Source organism: Onychostoma macrolepis, chromosome 21 (genome assembly GCF_012432095.1).
Source record: "Onychostoma macrolepis isolate SWU-2019 chromosome 21, ASM1243209v1, whole genome shotgun sequence".
NCBI lineage: Eukaryota > Metazoa > Chordata > Actinopteri > Cypriniformes > Cyprinidae > Onychostoma > Onychostoma macrolepis.
Genome location: NC_081175.1, coordinates 14520137 through 14539090, shown reverse-complemented (window position 1 = coordinate 14539090; position 18954 = coordinate 14520137). Strand labels below are relative to the sequence as shown.

Sequence of the window (18954 nt, the reverse complement as noted above, 5' to 3'; positions counted from 1 at the left end):
CACGACAAGAAAAAAAAAAAAAAAGATTTTTTAAAAAGTAAGATACTAATACTGCCATAACAATGTTTTCCTAAAAACAAAACAAAAAACAAACAAATGCAGAATGGGCGTCATTGTTTCAAATGGTATGATCATACTCAAAATTACGCCAATACAGAGATATGGGTAAAATAATTAAAATAGTCCATGTGACATCTGTGGTTCAACCTTAATTTTATGAAGCTATGAGAATACCTTTTGTGTGCGAAGAAAACAAAAATAACGACTTTATTCAACAATTTCTTCTCTTCCGTATCAGGCTTTGACGCGCATTCACAAGCGTACCATGACGCATATGTGCATTTCTCTGCTTGCAAACACGGTGCACGCATGCATTGTGGTACGCTTGTGAACGTGTCATTATTTTGGTTTTCTTTGCACACAAAAGGTTTTCTCGTAGCTTCATAAAATTAAGGTTGAACCACTGTCCAATATCACATAGACTATTTGAACAATGTCCATACTACCTTTCTGGGCCTTGAACATTGTAATTGTGTTGCTGTCTATGGAGGGTCAGAGCTCTCGTGTTTCATCAAAAATATCTTAATTTGTGTTCCGAAGATGAATGAAGGTCTTATGGGTTTGGAATGACATGAGGGTGAATAATTAATGACATAATTTAAATTTTTGGGCGAACTATCCCTTTAATATATAAAATGTTTGAATATTTATTTTAATTTCTCACCAATTAAAATTAGGCCTATATATCTGTAAACTAAGATTAATGAATAGGACATGAATTTTTCACCAAAAATAATAATAAAAGCAAAGCACAAAATAAATTTCCCCCCAAAACAAAAACAAATCAGCATCAACCACCGTACAAGGGGATTTCATACCTTTGAAATGAAAAGATTTCCTTAAGGTGTTACTAGGTCTTATTAATTTGTGTGGAAATACATTCTGTGGAAGGGACATTTGTAAACAGCCTGCAGATATCATTAGAACGCCAACAGAATGAGCATTGGTCTGCGCTGTAATTGAAAGATAGTGGCCGCAGCTGCAGTACAGCAATCTCCATTCAGCACGCAATGATACCGATTCAAATAAAGGGTGGAGATTATTCTAGGTAGACAGAAATGTAATGATTAATTTCCTCTTTGGGTTTCTCGCGATCATAATAATGGGTAAGAAAATGTGGCATTGTTGTGCACAAAGCAATAGTGCTCCTGGTGGTACCCACAGTGTGAACTTTGAAATGATGTGTTCCTGTACCTCAGTTAGCTGCCAGGATACAAATGAGTCACCCAGCATCCCACGCCTGCATGCACATCCACCGTATAATAAAGCCATTTCACCCAGCATGAAATAAAAGACCATTTTCAAGTTCAGTGATTGGGTTCATAAACTCTCTCACTGCCTAAAACACACACACGAGTGCAAGCAACAGTTCGCATATGCACAAGAGCACGGCTGCAAACTTACATACTGTGACACCAAGCCATGTCGTTTTCTGACATCAGGCATGCAAAATAAACAAGACTTGCTAAATAAAGCAAACAAAACAGATATAATTCCACATTGTTATTACAAAAGTGCACCCAAAAATGAACATTTGCTAAAAATGAATCCTCAGACCATCCAAGGTATAGATGAGTTTGTTTCTTCATCAATACGGGTTTGCAGAAATTTAGCATCACTTGCTCACCAATGGATCCTCTGCAGTGAATGGGTGCCGTCAGAATGAGAGCCCGAACAGCTGATAAAAACATCACAATAATTTACAAGTAACCAACACAACTCCAGTCCATCAGTAAATGTCTTATTAAGCATGCGTGTTTGTAATAAACAAATCTGTGTCCATAATATTGCTCCATAATATTGTTTTCTCCAGCGAAGCGTTTCATGTGAATCAGGAGAGAAATATGCATAGATCAAGCAAGTGAAAACAGTCCAAAACAGTTCTAAACAAATATGTCTGTGGATTTTGATGTGAGAGGACAACATGGGATAGACTTTTTCACTGCAGGAAGCATTATTATGGATTATGTATTTTGGCCAGAAACAATGGTTTAAAGTTAAAATGCCGTAATGATGGATTTGTTTCTTACAAACTTTCAGCTTTTTGCATCCCAAGATATTAACTGACACACTGGAGTTGTGGTGTGGATTATTGTGGTGTTTTTATCAGCTGTTTGGACTCTCATTCTGACGGCACCCATTCACTGCAGAGTGAGCATGGGTGAGTAAGCGATTTAATGCTAAATTTCTCCAAATCTGTTCTGATGAAGAACCAAACTAATGTATATCTTTGTTATCCTGAGGGTGAGTAAACTTTTAGCAAATTTTCATTTTTGGGTGAACTATTCCTTTAAAGCAATCATTAAAAAAATTAGAAGTAAAAGCAAAATGCCATTTGATTTTCACAGCATTCAACCTGAAGGAACCCTGCTAGCCCACCCACTTCAATACACAATAAAGCTGCCAGCTTCAACTCTTATCCTGATTATAAGCTCATTTTTATTCCATAAAGCATTGAATGCAATGTCACATGCCTTTCATGTGTGGTCATTTGCATCAAATGATCTGTGCTGTAGTTTAACACTGCACAAATAACCCTTCCCCCTCGGACACACATTTTAATCAAAGTTGCATGCATCTTTAACAAGTGATTCAATGGTCGTTACATCTTAGTTCCAATGTTAATCCCTTGTCATAACCTTTGTGGCAATGCATTCATCATAAAAATCATAAACTGTTGCCATAAACACTAATTAGCTTGCCAGGATGTTTTTAACAAGAGCATGAATTAAATTTGCCTAACAATGCATTGCCTAGAGGTTTCTCTCCTCATTTAAATAATGAAGAACAAATATGGTTAATTTGAGTTTGTTTGTTTGTTTGTTTGTTTTACGGTAATAAAGTTGTATGATTATTCCTTCCCACACTTTAAGAAAAAAAATGTCTTTTTGTGATGTAAATGTGATGCAAACAAGAATTCTGGCAAAGCTGTTCTTTTCACTGATTTGGTTTGTCAATAAAACTACTCGAATCTACATTTCTTCTGCACCTTTCCATTCTTTAATCACAAATACCTGAATATTGTGTGATTCAACAGCACCCTCTAGTGTGTGCCATGATGGTTAGATGATTGTTGCTATGCTGCAAAGGACAATAAAATGTCAGTGTATTCAAAGCTTCAGTGTTTGCTATTAACAGTCATGTTACTTGAGCAATCTGGCTCTCTTCTCCACAATCAAGGTGTCTGTCAATCTGAAGAATAAGTGCAGAATTACATAACCTGATTTGACCTCAGATTCCCATCCACAATATAACACCACCAATGAAATACAGTACTTTTTTTTTTTTTTAATTTGGAAAGAATGTGCATTTCATATCAAAAGCAGACCACAGAATCTCTTTTAAAACTAGATGACTGTAGATCAGAAAAAACCTTCACCAGGTCTATGAACCATTTATCAGTTCATAGATAAACAAAGCTATGGAGAAAGTCAGTCTTGTGTACTTTAACAATGCTAATAGAAAGGTGAACTGAGGTGAAGTGAAGGGATAGTCTGTCAATCTTAATACATTCTTTGAATGTTTATGACAGTGAAATTACAGACGCTTACTTGACAGAAGCCTGTTAATTTAAGTTATTCATATTAAGTTACACAAAAGCAAGAAACCAACAGGGTAGCCATAGCGAATGTTTCTATTTGGCAAAAATATACACATTTTGTCCATGCTTCTTTTTGGCAATTTTATGCATAACTGATTATTTAGTAATAAGAGTCTCTTGTGAATAAGAACTTATCTTAAGAGCAAAAATCCTAACTTGAAACTCATTCATGATGCTTATTCTGCCTACCTACTCTTCCTTGACATGAACACCATTTTTATTATTATTAGTCTGGCCGTTTATGCTGTTTGTGTTCAGCTTCCCTTCTGCCATCAGTTTTTTAATGTGGTCGTGTGGCCCCTTCCCCATCAAGGCTGAAGGGTAGCGGTAGGAGCCTCCGATGCGGTCCCACAGGGTGAAGTACTGCCCGTAGTTGTAGTCGAAGAAGAGGTGGTGGTCTGTGTGGTGAGCTGAACCGTTGATGATGTGTTCCATCAGGTTGGGCACGCGGTAGTCTCCGTCGTGGATGGAGATGGTCCATATGTTGACAAACACGTACAGGATTAAGTAGAGAATCTTGTGTAAGGGGAACAGGAAGGGGTAGATGTGGTATGGCAGCCCCTGAAGAAATCCGTCCACAGGGTGGAAAGCATGGCTGGCGAACGGAGAGGGGATCTTCCACACGTGATGAGGTTTGTGAAAATACTGTATATGAGGGAAAAGATTAGACATTAAAGACATTAAAGGATTAAAAAATGACAATAGTGCATAAAATCACCAAAGCAAACTAAAAAAATGAAAACTGAAAATATAAAAAATAAAAGCTAATTCAGTATGTTTTCTTGGGAATATTGTTTCAATTGATTAAGATTTCCTGTGTCCTCAGTAATATCACCCTATTAATATTTTGTAATATTACTCTTTATTCCCATCCTATTCATTTTCTTGCCCTTTGTTAATTAATAAACTATAAGTAACCGAGCTTGACCAGGGCACATTTACTAAGTCTCCTACATGCTTTAATAGAAAAACTACCTTAAATCACAACTCACACATATTTTATATATATATATATATATATATATATATATATATATATAAACACTACATAACGGGAATTTACCCGTCTTTGCTCATATTTACCTAAATGTCAATGCAAGGCAGTTCATATATATATATATCCTAAATACCTTATATATCAACTTGTGGTGAAGGAATCTGTGAACCCAGTAAATGCACATGTCAGTGAAAAGCAGGAAAGAGACCATGCTGAAAATCAGTCCTGACCATCCTGAAAAACAAGCAGAAATAGCATGAGATGGTTATGCCCATAGCAATACGATTATCTAAAGCACATCTGACAGGCTGCATCACTGGCACTTTCTAAAATTAGGGCTGTCAGTTTGTTGCATCCAGATTCAATCATTTTTAATGTTTCTGGCCTAGCTTTCCTTAAAGTTTAAAAACTGGTGGTTTCCAACATATCCAGCACTTTATATACCCATTTGATAAAGCAAAGGATCTTACCGAGTGGCGATTCATCAACACTGTCGTACAGCTTGCTGTATCCTCTGACCTCGGCGAAAAACAATGCTACTGTTGGTACGCTGATCCAGGGCAAAGACCACAGAGCATACTTTATTTCACGTTGCACCTGGTTCTGTGGACAAAATTATAACAACAATCATACACATATATTATATACATATATAAATATGCTCCTCTTAAAGACTGTAGGTTGTTAGATGAATAAACAAACCTCCAAAAATTGAGGGTGTTGCATTAATTTGTGGTCAAAAATGAAGAAGTAGCTCAAAGCACCCAGGCCTAGATATAAGATTGCAGCACCCAGGTTGGTGACCACCATCAAGCCGATGATCTGCCGCAGAGGCTCGTCCTCTGGCCATGATGAGGGATACACATATGGAGTGAAGAAGTAATCATCTGCAACGTTGAGCACAAGGTCCATCTTTGACCCTAAGAGTTGGACATAAGTGTTATTAACTGTCTAAAATGTGATTGAACAAGGCCTTTCAATAAATCAGTTGATCATCATTGCCATATTCTAACAAACACTGAAAATACACACACACACAAAAAAACACTCCAGTGCACTTTAATTAATATTGTAAATGATAACTTTGTCCTTTTCCAAGACAAAATGAATCAGAAAAAGAGCAAACAGAATGAATGCAGAGTATTATTGTTAATAATACATGTTCATGTCTGAAACCAAATTCTGTAACTGTAGGAAACAATCAGCTCACCTGTAAAGGTGCTTTTGAAGACACAGCAGAAAAGAAAATACGTTAGGTTAAAAGCCTCATAGAGGCAGTCCTCCTGTGCTCAATGTAGAAACACAAACGGACGCAGCCAATAGCGGCTCACTTCCTAACAGCGCGAGCCCGTTTCTTGACATCTCATTGGACAGATGAGAGATCTGGTCATGGCGTTAGTGATAGGAAGTCCAACTCCTTTCTGCGACACGGTTCTTTTGAACAGTTCGTTTAGAAGAAGAACCGGTTCAATGATCTTTGACGTCGTTCCGTAATTGTATCATCACGAAGCACACATCTTTGTGACTTTCTCGATTGGCTGTTATTATTAATTATTGTTATTGTATTTAAATCTGCCTCAAGTTCAGTTTGTTATAGACATGATTCAGTCATTTAGAAAATACATATAATTTATATTTCCAATAGGCTAAACAATTCTAAATTCATTTTCTCTGAAATGTTTTCGTTCGTTTTAGTAAAACCAACTCTGCATAGAACTGTTAAACATATTTCCGATACGTTTTGTGTGAACCGGTTCAACAGAATCAATAAAAAGGTCCGTTCACAAACCGTACAGGCGTTAACTTACAGATGAATCATAGACTGCATCCCAAAGTGCATACTATCCATCCTAAATTCTATGTGATATTAGTAATTTTCAATACTATTTAGGGCAGATAGGGTGGATAGTATGCACATTGGGATGCAGGGATAGTCTATTAAAGAAAGATTGTGATTACTCAGTTTCATTAATGTAAGCGCTTCATGTAAGCAGAAAAGGGCCAATGAGTAGGAGATGCCGTCATCAGAGAGCGACATAACAACAAACTGCAGCGCTGGGCAGAAGACTGCACGGGTCTGTATTATTACCCTTACTAAGATCATTTCATAGCTTTCATAATAAGAGTGCTTTCATGAAATCAATGCACTGCATAACGTAAAAGTGTTTCAACATAGTTTGATCTTTTGATTGTGTACCGAAGTCTGATCATGGACAGTGAAGTGCAGAGAGATGGAAGAGTTCTCGATCTCACAGACGATGCCTGGAGAGAAGACAGACTGCCATATGAGGATGTCACAATCCCACTGGTAAAACTTAACATCTACAGTGTTGATATGTGCGTTTCGAACTGCATACGTTAAAATGTATTATCTTAAGTAGTCTTCGCAATGATGGCGAGTCATTTTCTTTAGAGACAGCAACATATTTTGCACGTGGAAATATTTGAGCATGAATACTTTACATTTGTATTATATGATATCACGTTTGCCATAATTGCCTATAATTCCACTGTATGATTTAACTTTACTGGCAGAGTGAACTTCCAGAAGCAGAGCAAGACAACGGCGGATCGACTGAGTCAGTCAAAGAGCAAGAGATGAAGTGGTCAGATCTCGCCCTGCAAAGTTTGCATGAAAACACCCCAAACATTGGCACTTAGATGGGAAGATGCTCCGTTCGCTATGTGGGTCACTGATACAAGATTTATGATGCAAAGGACTCATTTGAGATTATGAGCCACTGTGATTTGCATTAAAAGCGTTTAATTGTTTTGATATTTAAAAAAAATACATGAAATGTGCTGTATTCATTTAAATTGTGTTTTTTTTTTTTTAGGAAATTAATACTTTTATTCAGAAAGGATGCATTAATTCGATCAAAGGTGACAGTAAAGACATTTTACCGTTACATAAGATTTATATTGCATAAAAGTTGCATTCTTTGAACTTTCTATTCATCAAAGAATCCTGAAAAAAATATATCACGGGGTCCACAAAAATATTAAGCACTATTTTAAGTAGTTTTCAACGGTGAAAAATGCTTTTTGAGCATCAAATCATCATATTATAATGATTTTGGAAGGATCATGACACTAAAGTAGAATAATGGCTGCTGAACGTTCAGCTTTGACAAGAATAAATTTAATTTTAGAATCAAATTTGATCAAAAAATGCAGTGAAATAAGAATGGGAATACTTTCAAAAAAATCTTACCAACCCCAAACATTATCCTTATACTTTATTTGGATAAGAATTAGACTTAAAAAAAAAAAAAAAAAAACTCCATCTTTATAGTTTGTGATATTTTGATTGTACTAAAGTAAAATACTACAAATACAACATAAGCAAGTGTAAAATAGCTGAATGAACTGAATTAAATGCACAAGCAGTAAAGAATGGAATCAATGAATCATTCCTTCTTTCAGGCTAAGCTGAATTTTATTTGGGTTCAAAGGTGACAACTGAGATGCTCCATTTGTTATCACAAATATATCTGAAACATGGCTAACTGTGAGCATATTATGTTTTAGTCATAGCCAACATGTATGATAATACTTTCTTGGTATTACAGAAAGATGTTCAGCTAGGTGGCTCCTCAGGCAAATGCGTAGAGGTTTGGGGGAATGTGACCAAATAGCTATGGATTTATAGTATAATGGCTTGAGATTAACATATCAAATGCTATCTTAAAGGATTACAACAACCCAGTCAAATTAAATCAAATAGCAGCAGCTGTATTATATTACAGATTTAAGCTGAATAAGTATTTGTTTTAAAGAGAAATACTGGTAATGTTCAGCCTACTAATTTGTTTGCTATACTAAAACAATCCTCCCCAAAAATGTGCATTAAAGGAGTAAATGTCATTTGAGGCTAAATGAAATCAGACCGCAGGTTCATACAAGGTTAATTAAATTAGGCTCTGAGGCTTTAATGCTATAGTTTTCAGAGTCAAATCCTCATGAGAAGAGTGCAAGTATGGAGATGCTGCATTAAAATTTCAGTTTGGTCCCATAAAATAGGTTACATATGAGTGCCTTTATTTTTTCCACACTAGCCACCCAACCATTTTTTTTTTTCACAGTCTAAAACAAATAAACAAAAACAAGAAAACAGCATATTAAATGTCAATCATAAAAATGCTGGAAAATGAACTTCATAAGACTTGGCAAAACACAAAAACAGATGTTATTAGGGAATCAACCACAAACATACAGATTATGCCATTGTGAGCTTGGGCTCAGTTGAATACTCGAACACAAATTTTAAAGGCATCGTAATGCAATAATAATTACTGTCTGACAGAACGGTAACATGCAACGACTTTGCAAAACAACAAAAAAACGGGTCCTCTAATCATAAACTGTCCTTTTAAATAACTAAAATATTGGTTTATCTCCACCTGACTGATTCATTTTGAGGGCAATGTACATTGTACTCATTGTAAATGCACAAATTGTTCAGCATTATGAAATGAATGGACTTTTCAGGTAAGTGGTTCCCCTTATATAAAGTTTATGGATCTTATATAAAGTTTATGGATCTAAGTGAAATTTAGTAATGCAGCTTGGTACAAAAATGTAAGTAAGGTGCTGGTCTAAAATCAGTCAGAGACATTTTAATCACTAAATGTATCAAAAACTCCCTGGTCAATAACACAATTTCCTGAAAGTGGGACGAGAAATGTGTCACTTCACACTGGCACTCTCACCTTCAGGCATTCTCCAATATCTTAATGAACACTTCTGCCATCACAATCTGCATTCATTGTTTGGTCCCTCCAACAACAAACAGCAGCCAATCCAAGCAGAGTTCAGTCAAATCATGTCAAGTTTTCAAATGAAGAAAGAAATCCAGTTGCTTATGATGAAACCCTATCATATATAATAATGATGGCACAGTTTGGACAAAATGGAAAAAAATGCACATTTTGGGCCCCCAACCTGAAGGCAGAATATTAAGAATTTCATGAACCACCTAGTTGTGTAAAATGAAGGTAGGATGACTTAAACAGGGCTTCCCTTCCACTGTTACTGTAACATCCAGAAAGTACACAATACATATATATATATCAAGGTACACAGAACTGTTCTGTAAAATGTAGATTACATGCATTTCTAAAATGCAAACCTTTACACTTCATTTATACCCAGTCCCAGACCTTTTCAAAGTAATAAAACAGAAGAAAAGAATCCCTTATATCCAGTAGTACTTCTCAGATACACATAACTCATCTGGTTATGATTCATGTAACATTTGTCAATATCACAGAATATCTACAGCATATAACAAGTTATATTTCCATGTCACAATGTTTAAACAACTGATGAAACTATGGTACATTCAGTTCAGTAAAAAGTCTTTTACATTTCTTTGTACATTTAAAAAAAAAAAAAAAGGAAACTGAATGTAAACAGTCAGAAGTCAGTCCACTGTCCTGCAGAGGCTGCTAAACTTCAACTGAATTATTGACACCTACAATAAACTTAATTTTCATTAAATGCCTGTTTACTCAGCATTAATCTCAGTCTCTGGCCTCTGCACTGAAAGCTCAGCCTGTATGAAGGCGCCCTGTCCCAAGGCAGTGGAGTATGCGCGATTACTATGTGGAGTTGAGAAACCAGGGCTGTGATAGGAGCTGGAACCACCCCTATTTGATAGTGAGGTTTGGGACTGAGGTCCCGGATGGTAGTCATCCAGGTTGTCATAGTGTGACTGTAAAGTAATGGCACTTTGTCTTTGTCCCTGTGACTGATGAGAGTAGGATCCACTATGGTCTGAATTGTCTGGTAGATGTGCGGGAAGATTGGATTGGTTGTAATGCTGTCGCTCTCTAACGCTATGGGATCTCTCTGGCTTGGGTGGAGGAGCTGGCTTCGCTGGAACTGCTTGTTCATCTTCACTGGCGCTGCTCGTGGCTTTAACCCTGCATATGTGGCGATCCAAATCTGACCTTTCGTAACGAGGTTGGGCGGTCCTGCTCTCCGAGTGTTCCTGCCAATGTTTACTGCTCAGTTGCTTTTCCCCAGGTTCAAACTTCGGGTCATGATGACCACCCTCTGGTAAGTGCTGCAGGCTTCGTGGTGGAAGTTGCGATTGATGTGAATGGATGGACGAGTAGGTCCTAGAGCTGCCTTGTTTGGTGGTCTTATCCCCCATCCCATTTCCTTGGCAGTGTTTCTCTGTTTCCATATACATCAGGACATCTGGATCGGAGATCAAGTGCCTGGGAGCATGCTGAGGTCCAGGAACGATATTATATCTGGCCTCTTTGCTCTCGGCAGCCATCAATACAGTTTTGCCGGGATCTGATTTGCTGCGCAAGTGTAACATGTCTATATCCATTGGCATGTAGGGTCCTATGTTGTCATACTGAGACATAACAGAACCCTTCACCTTTTGTCTCGCTCTGCTTTCCCTGCGGATAGAGTGTATGCGGAGCCTCTCTGCTTCATCTGGATCCCATGCAAAGTAAACACTCCCTTTTGAACCACCGTAAGGTGGCATGTCTCTGCTTACGAAGCTATGCTCCTTTAAAGGAATGAGATGCCTTGAAAGGTAGTGGTAGCCTCCAGATTTGGCTCCAGACCGAAGGAGAGGGGCACTGTCCCGACCGCTGAAGGAATGGACGTGCCGTAAGCGGATCGTACCGTAATGGTCCACATCATAGAAAGGGGCATCCAGAACGTGAGAGCCAGAGTAGGGGCTGTAGCGGTACTGAACTCTTCCATTCTCAAAATAAGGCTGCAGTTGTGTGACGTGGTAGTCAACTTGAGAGGCCGGTTGGTGAGACTTGCAGTGGTAGACTGGGCGCTGGTAGTAAAATAACTCATCATCTGGTGGAACCTCTGTTCTGGTGACCGGCATTGAGCGGATAGCAGTGGGGGGCACATGTAGAGAGTGGACCCTGCGGATTGATGGGTACACGGTAGGTCCATCTACTTGGCTGTAGCCATGGGAGTGGTGCAGTGAGCCTGGAGAAATATATTCACTTCTCAGTGGGCCACGAGATTTGATGGACTGGTGGTAGGACCTAGGTCCAATCGTATTGTATCGGCCATCACCGTGGCCTCTATAGGAAATCTGTGGCTCTGATTTCGAAACATAAGAAATATGTGGTGGAACACTCTCTGGTCTGTAATGGTATGCCATCGTAGCCTGACCTGAAGGAGATACTCGCTGATGGTAATATGCCTCTGTGGTGGCCTCCAGTTGGGCAGCATCCCCTTTTGAGTGGTAAATGTAACCTGACTGATGAGTGGAAGCCCTACGGTGAGATGGATGAGATTGCGGGGGAGTCTCCTCCACTGAGCCTCTCATGGATGTTTCTAAGATGGCATGAAAGTTGGTGGGGGTTGCAGCCTCAGTATTGGAGAGAGCAGCCATCGCTAGTTTACTTTCAATAGAACGAACTGGGGGGGTTGGCGGCGTCACTCCCTGAGTATGGTGTGGAGCACTATCTGCTTTTGGATGGACAGGCTTTATGGCTTCCCATGGTTTTTCCACAGGATCAAGAGGTGCTGCGGGGGTTGGTGCAACTCTAGCATTGGGCTGCGATTTGGGCTGAAACTGCGGCTGTGCTTGTGACTGAGAATGAGGCTGAACTTGAGGTTGAGACCGAATCGCTGCATGAGGGTGAGTCTGTATTTGTGGCTGAGGCTGGAGAATTGCGACTGGCTGATCTGGCATCTTTGTGGGTTTTGGTGGCATAACCATTTCAGTCATATGGATCTAGGGATTAAGCCCAAACAAACACTGTTAGGTGTCTTGCATATTTCCCTTTTTGTATTTACATGTGCTGTAATTTTAGTTATTGATATCAATACCAGATTAATGACAGAATAATTTTAAGGTGAAATGGTTACACAACATGCAAAAAGATGCACTCTAAAGGTTCACATAAATACTAACAAATTAAATAAAAACAAAGGCAGGCAGCTTTTGATCTAACAACTAGCAGCACTTATGCTTAACATGCTTTTCTAATTTTGAATTTACAATGGCGAAGGTCTGGCTCATGAATATTTAGAACATTGCTTAACATTCAGCCTTGGCACTGAAGTACTAGTGCTACTGACATTCCTGCATGTGCCACTGCTTACCTCAGAGCTGGGTTGTTGAATGACAGTATCCTTGCTGCTGATAGCTGGTGTGGTGATTGTAGAAGTGGTTTTGTCTGTGTTCACAGGTGTCTGGCCCACAGCTGGCTGCTGCCTTTCTGGGCTTTTTTGTGTTTGGGAGACTTGAAAATGTTGACTAGAAGGCATAGCACTCTGGCTTGAGGTCTCTGGTGAGATAACATCCTGGCTATTGCAAGAAATGCTGGATGGCTTCCCGCTCTCAGCTGTGTTGAGGTGCAGACTGACAGAGCGAGTTAACTTTTCAGTTGGGGTGGAGGGTGGTGAAGACGTAGGAGCGGATCTCTTTGATGCTTCGACTGCAGCTTCCTCCAGGGATGGCTGTGATGGCAAGGAAGGAGGAGGAGGCCAGTCCATGGTCTCCAGTAACTCTTGTGGCTTAACGGGTGACACTGGTGTAGGGGGTCCAGAGGATTGCCTCTGAGAAAGAATGGTGGCCTGCTGGGCAGATTCAGCTAGAGCTAGTGCAAGCATGCGGGCAGCGTTCTTTGGTGGGGGAGGGGGAGGTATGAGGGACACAGAGCTGACAGGGACATTGCCCTTTGGTGAGTCCAGAGCTACGGCTCCTACGGATGGACAAAACAGAGGGAACTCAAACAAGGAGAAGGCAGGCTAATATTCATGAGAAGGTAAGATAGGGAAATGTTAAATTTCTACAGATTGTGGACAGATTTCTCTACATTGAGGGTGTTCGTGCAAAGCGCTACTGGTAAAAGCCTGGTGAACTAAACCTGAAAAATCAAATAATTATCTTATGAAATCCAGTATACCTTGGAGGTTCATATCACAGTCGCATCAGGGTTAATGTCAGTGTTTACAATAAAATAAAATAATTTTTTTCTTTTCAAAAATCTATTGTCTAAGTTCTTAATGTACTCTCTGTATTCGTGTTTGTTTCAAATATATTTGAAAATCTTTTATAAAATGACAGCTGTTTCACCCTGACATTTTGAAAATTTATTTTAATACAGGAATTAAAAACTATAATTCTCATTCTATAAGAGGTGAATTAAACTAATTTAGGAAAAAATGCCTCAAGAAACATTATGGATTTAAGCTACCATATCCCTGTATTTCAGTTCAGCTTACCTGGCTGCTCTTGAGAGCAGGTGACCTGTGGTGGCTGTGAACATTCAATGCTTGATATGTCTTTACTCTCTTTACTCTCAAAGGTAGCAGCTTTAGAAAGAAGCTCTTGTTGAATGGCTTCACTCAGGGGCAGATCGGTGGCTCTTGACAGAGAGCTCAATTTTGCAGGAGAGTCGAGTGGAGATGGAGGGGAAGTGGGCTGAAGCACAGTGCTCTCTGGTGCTTTCCTTATCATGGAGGCAGCCGATTCAGAGATGCTTAGAGGAGTCACAACAGCTGACTTCTCACTGCTCTCAAGGGATTTAACTGGAGCTTTCTCTGAGAAAGATGCAGGGGGCAGTTCATTTCTATCTTTTAAGGCTGGACTGTGGTCTGGAGACACAGAATGACTCGTAACTTTAGCTCTGACTGGCGAGACTGGCTCTGAGCCACTGGCACTGCCCGGGCTCCTCTTCAGACTGCTTTCATCTGTGTCAAGTGAGAAAATGGAAGTCTCTGGCAGAGGAAGGCTACACTGGAAAGACATGGGGTCAAAGTCTAAAGAGGCCATGCCAATGTCAGGGGGGCTCAGGTCCACATCATCAGCGGAACGTGGCGGGGAGATGAGAGCAGGCACACAGATTGGTCCATCATCCCCATCACTGTCCCCTTGGCCCAGGTTGTCATATGAGTTACAGTGTTGTCTGCTATCCAGCAGGTCACCATTGAAGGAAGCAGAGAGAGCATCGCTGCTGGAGCGAGGTCTGCGTGGCCTGTACACCTTAGACTCTCCTGTGTTAAAGGAAAAGCAGAAAAGTCAGAATTTCACAATGGCTGGTTTATAAGTTGAGGCTGAGCGTTTTTAGAGCTTTAAGAGTCTGTTACCTTCAACGTTATGTAAAGAGGTGAGAGACTCCTCACTTTTGGCAGACCGAAGAGTACCGGTGTCTCCTCTTCCTCCTGAGCAATAAAGTGGGAACAGAGAAGTTATAATAAATTGCTTATACATAACCAAACAGAGTTCTAGAATACTTGACTCTGATTGGTCAATCTGTGGTCAGATATTGTTGTCTCTCGTAAATACTCTGCAGTCTCTCTGCTCTCACATAATAAAATCATTTAAACTAAAATCAATATTTCATGTCCATTTATGTATTCAGTAAATAGCAGAGTAATTAGCAGGCTAATATACAATCAGCTGGTCATTACTGCAAAATAAACCACTTCCACACGATACAAGGCCTGATTAACCTCTGGGTTTATTTTGTGTTAATGACTAATCTAATATTTAAAGATGACAAAATGGCACAACACTAACCAGCCAATGCCATGGCCTTGAGTTCGTTTGGTTCACTGGGATTGCGGTGTAGTTTTCGTTTAGACATCGAGGAAGACTTGCCCAAGTTGAAAAAAGACCGCCAACTGCCAACTGGAGACTTTTTAGACTTTATGGGCTGTCTTTTCCTAGGAGAGAAAAAAAAGATAAAACGTACAAAATGTAACACTTTGAGAATAACAGGCATATAATTGGTTTCTTTATGACAGCATAAAAAAAAATTACAACATTTTAAAGCTCGCTTTATACCTCTCAGTAGGAAATTCAATGACTGTGTGGAATTTTCCCTGTAAGGCTGCAGGACCCTCTCCCACCTCTATGTACTTGCTGTCTGCAGTGATGGGTGAGTTGATCTGGGCCTGGGTACGTGCCTGTGCCTCTTCTAGTGTTAGCAGCTTTGTGGACGGAGAGGGTACCAGCAAAGATTTAGGCCGAGACAAAGAGTTGTGTCCTACAAAGACAAAAAATGTGTGATGAATATATAGCAGTGCAAAAAATTTAAAATATGTTGAAATCTGTCCATATTGCATACCTGTTCCCTCTCGTATGAGTGAGCTCAGTTTGGGGCTGAAGAGAACATCCACATGGTTGAGGATGAACTCCACCACAACCGACTGTATTCGCACCTCCATGAAGGCTGCTGTGCCGCTGAAGCAAGCTGATTCTATCTGCTTTGACCTTTTAAGTTGGGAATGAAAAGCAAAGATTAGTTATGAATACTAGGTTTTTATATTCATAGTTACAAAATTGCAGAGCTGGGTAGTAAATGATTACATGTAATCTGGATTACACAATCAGATTCCAAAAATTGAGTACTTGTTGTAATTAGATAAAATTACATTTTTAAATACTCAGAATCAGGCTACAGTTACTTTTTTATTAATTACATGATTACATATTATTCACTCAATAGCAATAAATTATTCACAATTTACTGATTCTCCCCAATTCTTCTTTTTCAACTTTTACATTTTCTTTTCTAAAATAGCCTACAGCTTATATACATTCTGAAAGTCTTCCAGTTTTGCTGACATTTTGCAGTCAGGTGGATATAATTACACAGAAATTTGAGAGACCACACAGCATTTGACCACTGGATTTACAACAATCATTTCAGTTTTAAGAAGTGTTTTCTTAGCATTTCAACATTACATCAACTACTGATGAACACAATCTTTTTTTGAATTATCACTCAGAGGGTTATTTAATCATGTATTACTTTGTCTTTGGAAGGCTTTTGTCTTTTAAACATATTAAAATGCACAAATTCACATTATTTCTTATTTACATAAGAAATACTTAAAATGCGGTTAATGGTCACATGACATGCAAGGCACATGGTCACATAAACAAATAAAACATTTACATTTTTAGTTAGGGTTTTATTTTGATTGATGTTATCTTAAAATGATTTATTTCAATTTTACATTTTTTTATGATTTAATTCATTATTTTGCAATTCATTAAACTCACAAGCCCCCTGCAGTTCCTTGACGAACCTCAGTTTGGGAAACCTTACATTAATGTGCATTAAACATTAAATGTAATGTTTAATGCACTTCATTTAGTCAATAATAACGAATGGAATATATTTTCTTTTTCTTTGCATTTTTATCTCGTTATGGTACAAGATTGTCCTATTTAAATCAATGTGATAAACGACTTAGGTCAAAAGTAATCAAAAAGTAGTCTGACTATATTACCTAAAATGTGTAATGTAATAGATTACGTTACTAACTACCGTTTTTGTCATGAAATTTGGAATCAGTAACGGATTACAATTGGTAAGTAATTACCCAGCTCTGTAAAACTGAGTATCTGTTTCACATACATTACAGTTGCATCATGCAGAGATCTTACCTCAGTAAGTTGGGGGCCCAAACGATGGCCAAATTCTTCGTATGCATGTTTGTTACATAGCTGAAGGTTGCTAAGTGTGAAAGATGCCTCATAAGAAACTCAAGGGTTCTACAAGAAAAAGCATGAATATTGAACGTTAAAACTACAGATCCATTAAAATCTGATGCCAAGTAAAATGAGCAATAATGGATTAGATTCAGAATCACACACTCATTTAAGTGAACAATGCCTTGAAATGTTGAAAAGAGAACTGCAAGTCCTCCAGAAACCAGCAGAGGGCACTGTGGTCATTTACAAACCTATAATGCGGAGGCGGCAGCTGCTGAATGACATCATGTATTTTGATCAGCCTCTCCTCGTCCGTGGCTGCTGACACAGCCTCCTAAAAAGGCGAAGAGCGGGTGTAAATCAGGGTCACTGCATCTAGAGCAGCTCTAACCAACAAAAATACTCTCAAAACCCATGTTCACATTATACCACCGAGTGGACAAAAGCACATGGTCAATCGCATTTCCTGTGCATTATAGTTTCACTGCTTCCATAGCAACCTGAAAACATTGACACACTCTTTACTCTAGCCGTTTTCATTTGCAGCGACTTATCTCCAGATGCTGTAAATGTCACTGCTTTGTTTGGCATGCAGATGAACTCCTTGTGAAGCAGGGTTCTTAAGAGACAAGCAATTCATTTTGTATACTCATTAAAAGCAATCAATAGAACGAATAGCCTCAAGCCTTCAATGACTCCTGCGCTGTTTTGCCAGTCTCAGATAAGAGACCCACGCATATTACCACACCAAGAACTAAAAAGGTTTTGATATCATAAGTATGGGCTGCTTGTTCTAATATAATAGGTGCTCTCAGCTGGAGCTATTTGTATGACAAAGAGTGTGTGAGTTTGAGAAAAGCCTCTTTAAAGGCCTGTCGTTCTGGGATAAACGCTTACCGAGAATTTCTCATACAGCTGGTAGGTGAGAAGTGGGTTGGGAAGCTCTCGAAAGTAAAGCTTGCACAGGGAACCCACGCAGTGTATGTCTTGAATGTAAACATCTTTTGTCAGATCTGGGATCTGTTCAGAGTCAAATTCATGCCTAAAGTGAAGAAAGAAAGTGTTTTAGGCTTAATACACTATCGTAGACAATTTGGTGTGCTTAAAACCTAAATTGAAGTGAATTCTGATTAAATAACATTAGCTTTTAATATCAACATTTGAAGGAATTGACAACAAAAATTGGTTTCCAGTGGTCGATGCTGATGAAGAAGTTAATTCTTTTATTTAGCAAGGATGGATTAAACTGATCAAAATCACAGTAAATACATTTATAATGTTACAAATAAATGCTAATCTTTTGAACTTCCTTTCAAAGAAACCTGAAAAAAATGCCAAAGCCTCCACAAAAATATTAAGCAGAACATGTTTTCAACAATAAAATAGGAAATGTTTCTTGAGTGCTATATCAGCATATTAGAATGATTTCTAAAGGATCAAGTGACAATGAATCAATTGCTGCTGAAAATTCAGATCTTCTTTATTAGGAATAAATTAACAAAAATGGAAAATAATAATTCGCAATATTACTGTTTCTACTGTATTTCTGATCAAATGAATGCAGCCTTGGAGAATATTAGAAAATTCTTTCAAAAACTAAAAAAAAAAAATAAATAAATAAAATAAAAAAAATCAGACAGACCACAGACTGGAATGATAGTGTAATATTTAACAATTTACACAAGTAAAAAATAAAATTGGAAAAAATATTTATTATAGCTTTATAACAAAACTACATGTAGGGGAGAGAAAACTTGTTAATCGGCCAAGCAAACAAGTCAACTTGTCCTGGACCTGGTAATAAACCCCCATCTAATCACTGGTGTACTCATTTCCTCCTGTATT

At 38.5% G+C, this 18954-nt stretch overlaps 3 protein-coding genes across 9 annotated transcripts in view; 1 reads left to right on the top strand and 2 right to left on the bottom strand.

Moving 5' to 3' along the window:
• Positions 1-3328: 3328 nt before the first annotated feature.
• On the bottom strand, positions 3329-6049 carry sc5d (sterol-C5-desaturase). The gene is made up of 5 exons (XM_058757525.1): positions 5869-6049; positions 5361-5578; positions 5129-5261; positions 4792-4892; positions 3329-4306 (listed from the first exon to the last, which is right to left on the bottom strand). The coding sequence occupies exons 2-5, from the start codon at positions 5568-5570 to the stop codon at positions 3851-3853; spliced, it is 900 nt and encodes a 299-aa protein (XP_058613508.1). The 5' UTR covers positions 5571-5578; positions 5869-6049; the 3' UTR covers positions 3329-3850.
• A 419-nt stretch (positions 6050-6468) lies between these two features.
• On the top strand, positions 6469-7465 carry anapc13 (anaphase promoting complex subunit 13). The gene is made up of 3 exons (XM_058757526.1): positions 6469-6733; positions 6861-6966; positions 7194-7465. The coding sequence occupies exons 2-3, from the start codon at positions 6868-6870 to the stop codon at positions 7317-7319; spliced, it is 225 nt and encodes a 74-aa protein (XP_058613509.1). The 5' UTR covers positions 6469-6733; positions 6861-6867; the 3' UTR covers positions 7320-7465.
• A 1364-nt stretch (positions 7466-8829) lies between these two features.
• arhgap32b (Rho GTPase activating protein 32b) overlaps positions 8830-18954 on the bottom strand; it is a 103916-nt gene continuing 93791 nt past the window's right edge. For 4 of the 7 annotated variants that reach the window (XM_058757518.1, XM_058757519.1, XM_058757521.1 and 1 more), the window contains 9 exons: positions 18007-18151; positions 17361-17443; positions 17062-17169; positions 15451-15879; positions 15184-15329; positions 14751-14825; positions 13887-14657; positions 12762-13363; positions 8830-12390 (listed from right to left, as the gene is read on the bottom strand). In XM_058757518.1, the coding sequence (XP_058613501.1) occupies positions 10168-12390; positions 12762-13363; positions 13887-14657; positions 14751-14825; positions 15184-15329; positions 15451-15879; positions 17062-17169; positions 17361-17443; positions 18007-18151 (4582 nt within the window). In that variant the 3' untranslated portion in view covers positions 8830-10167. The remainder of the gene's footprint in view (positions 12391-12761; positions 13364-13886; positions 14658-14750; positions 14826-15183; positions 15330-15450; positions 15880-17061; positions 17170-17360; positions 17444-18006; positions 18152-18954) is intronic. The other 3 variants (XM_058757520.1, XM_058757522.1, XM_058757524.1) reach the window with 1 other exon arrangement.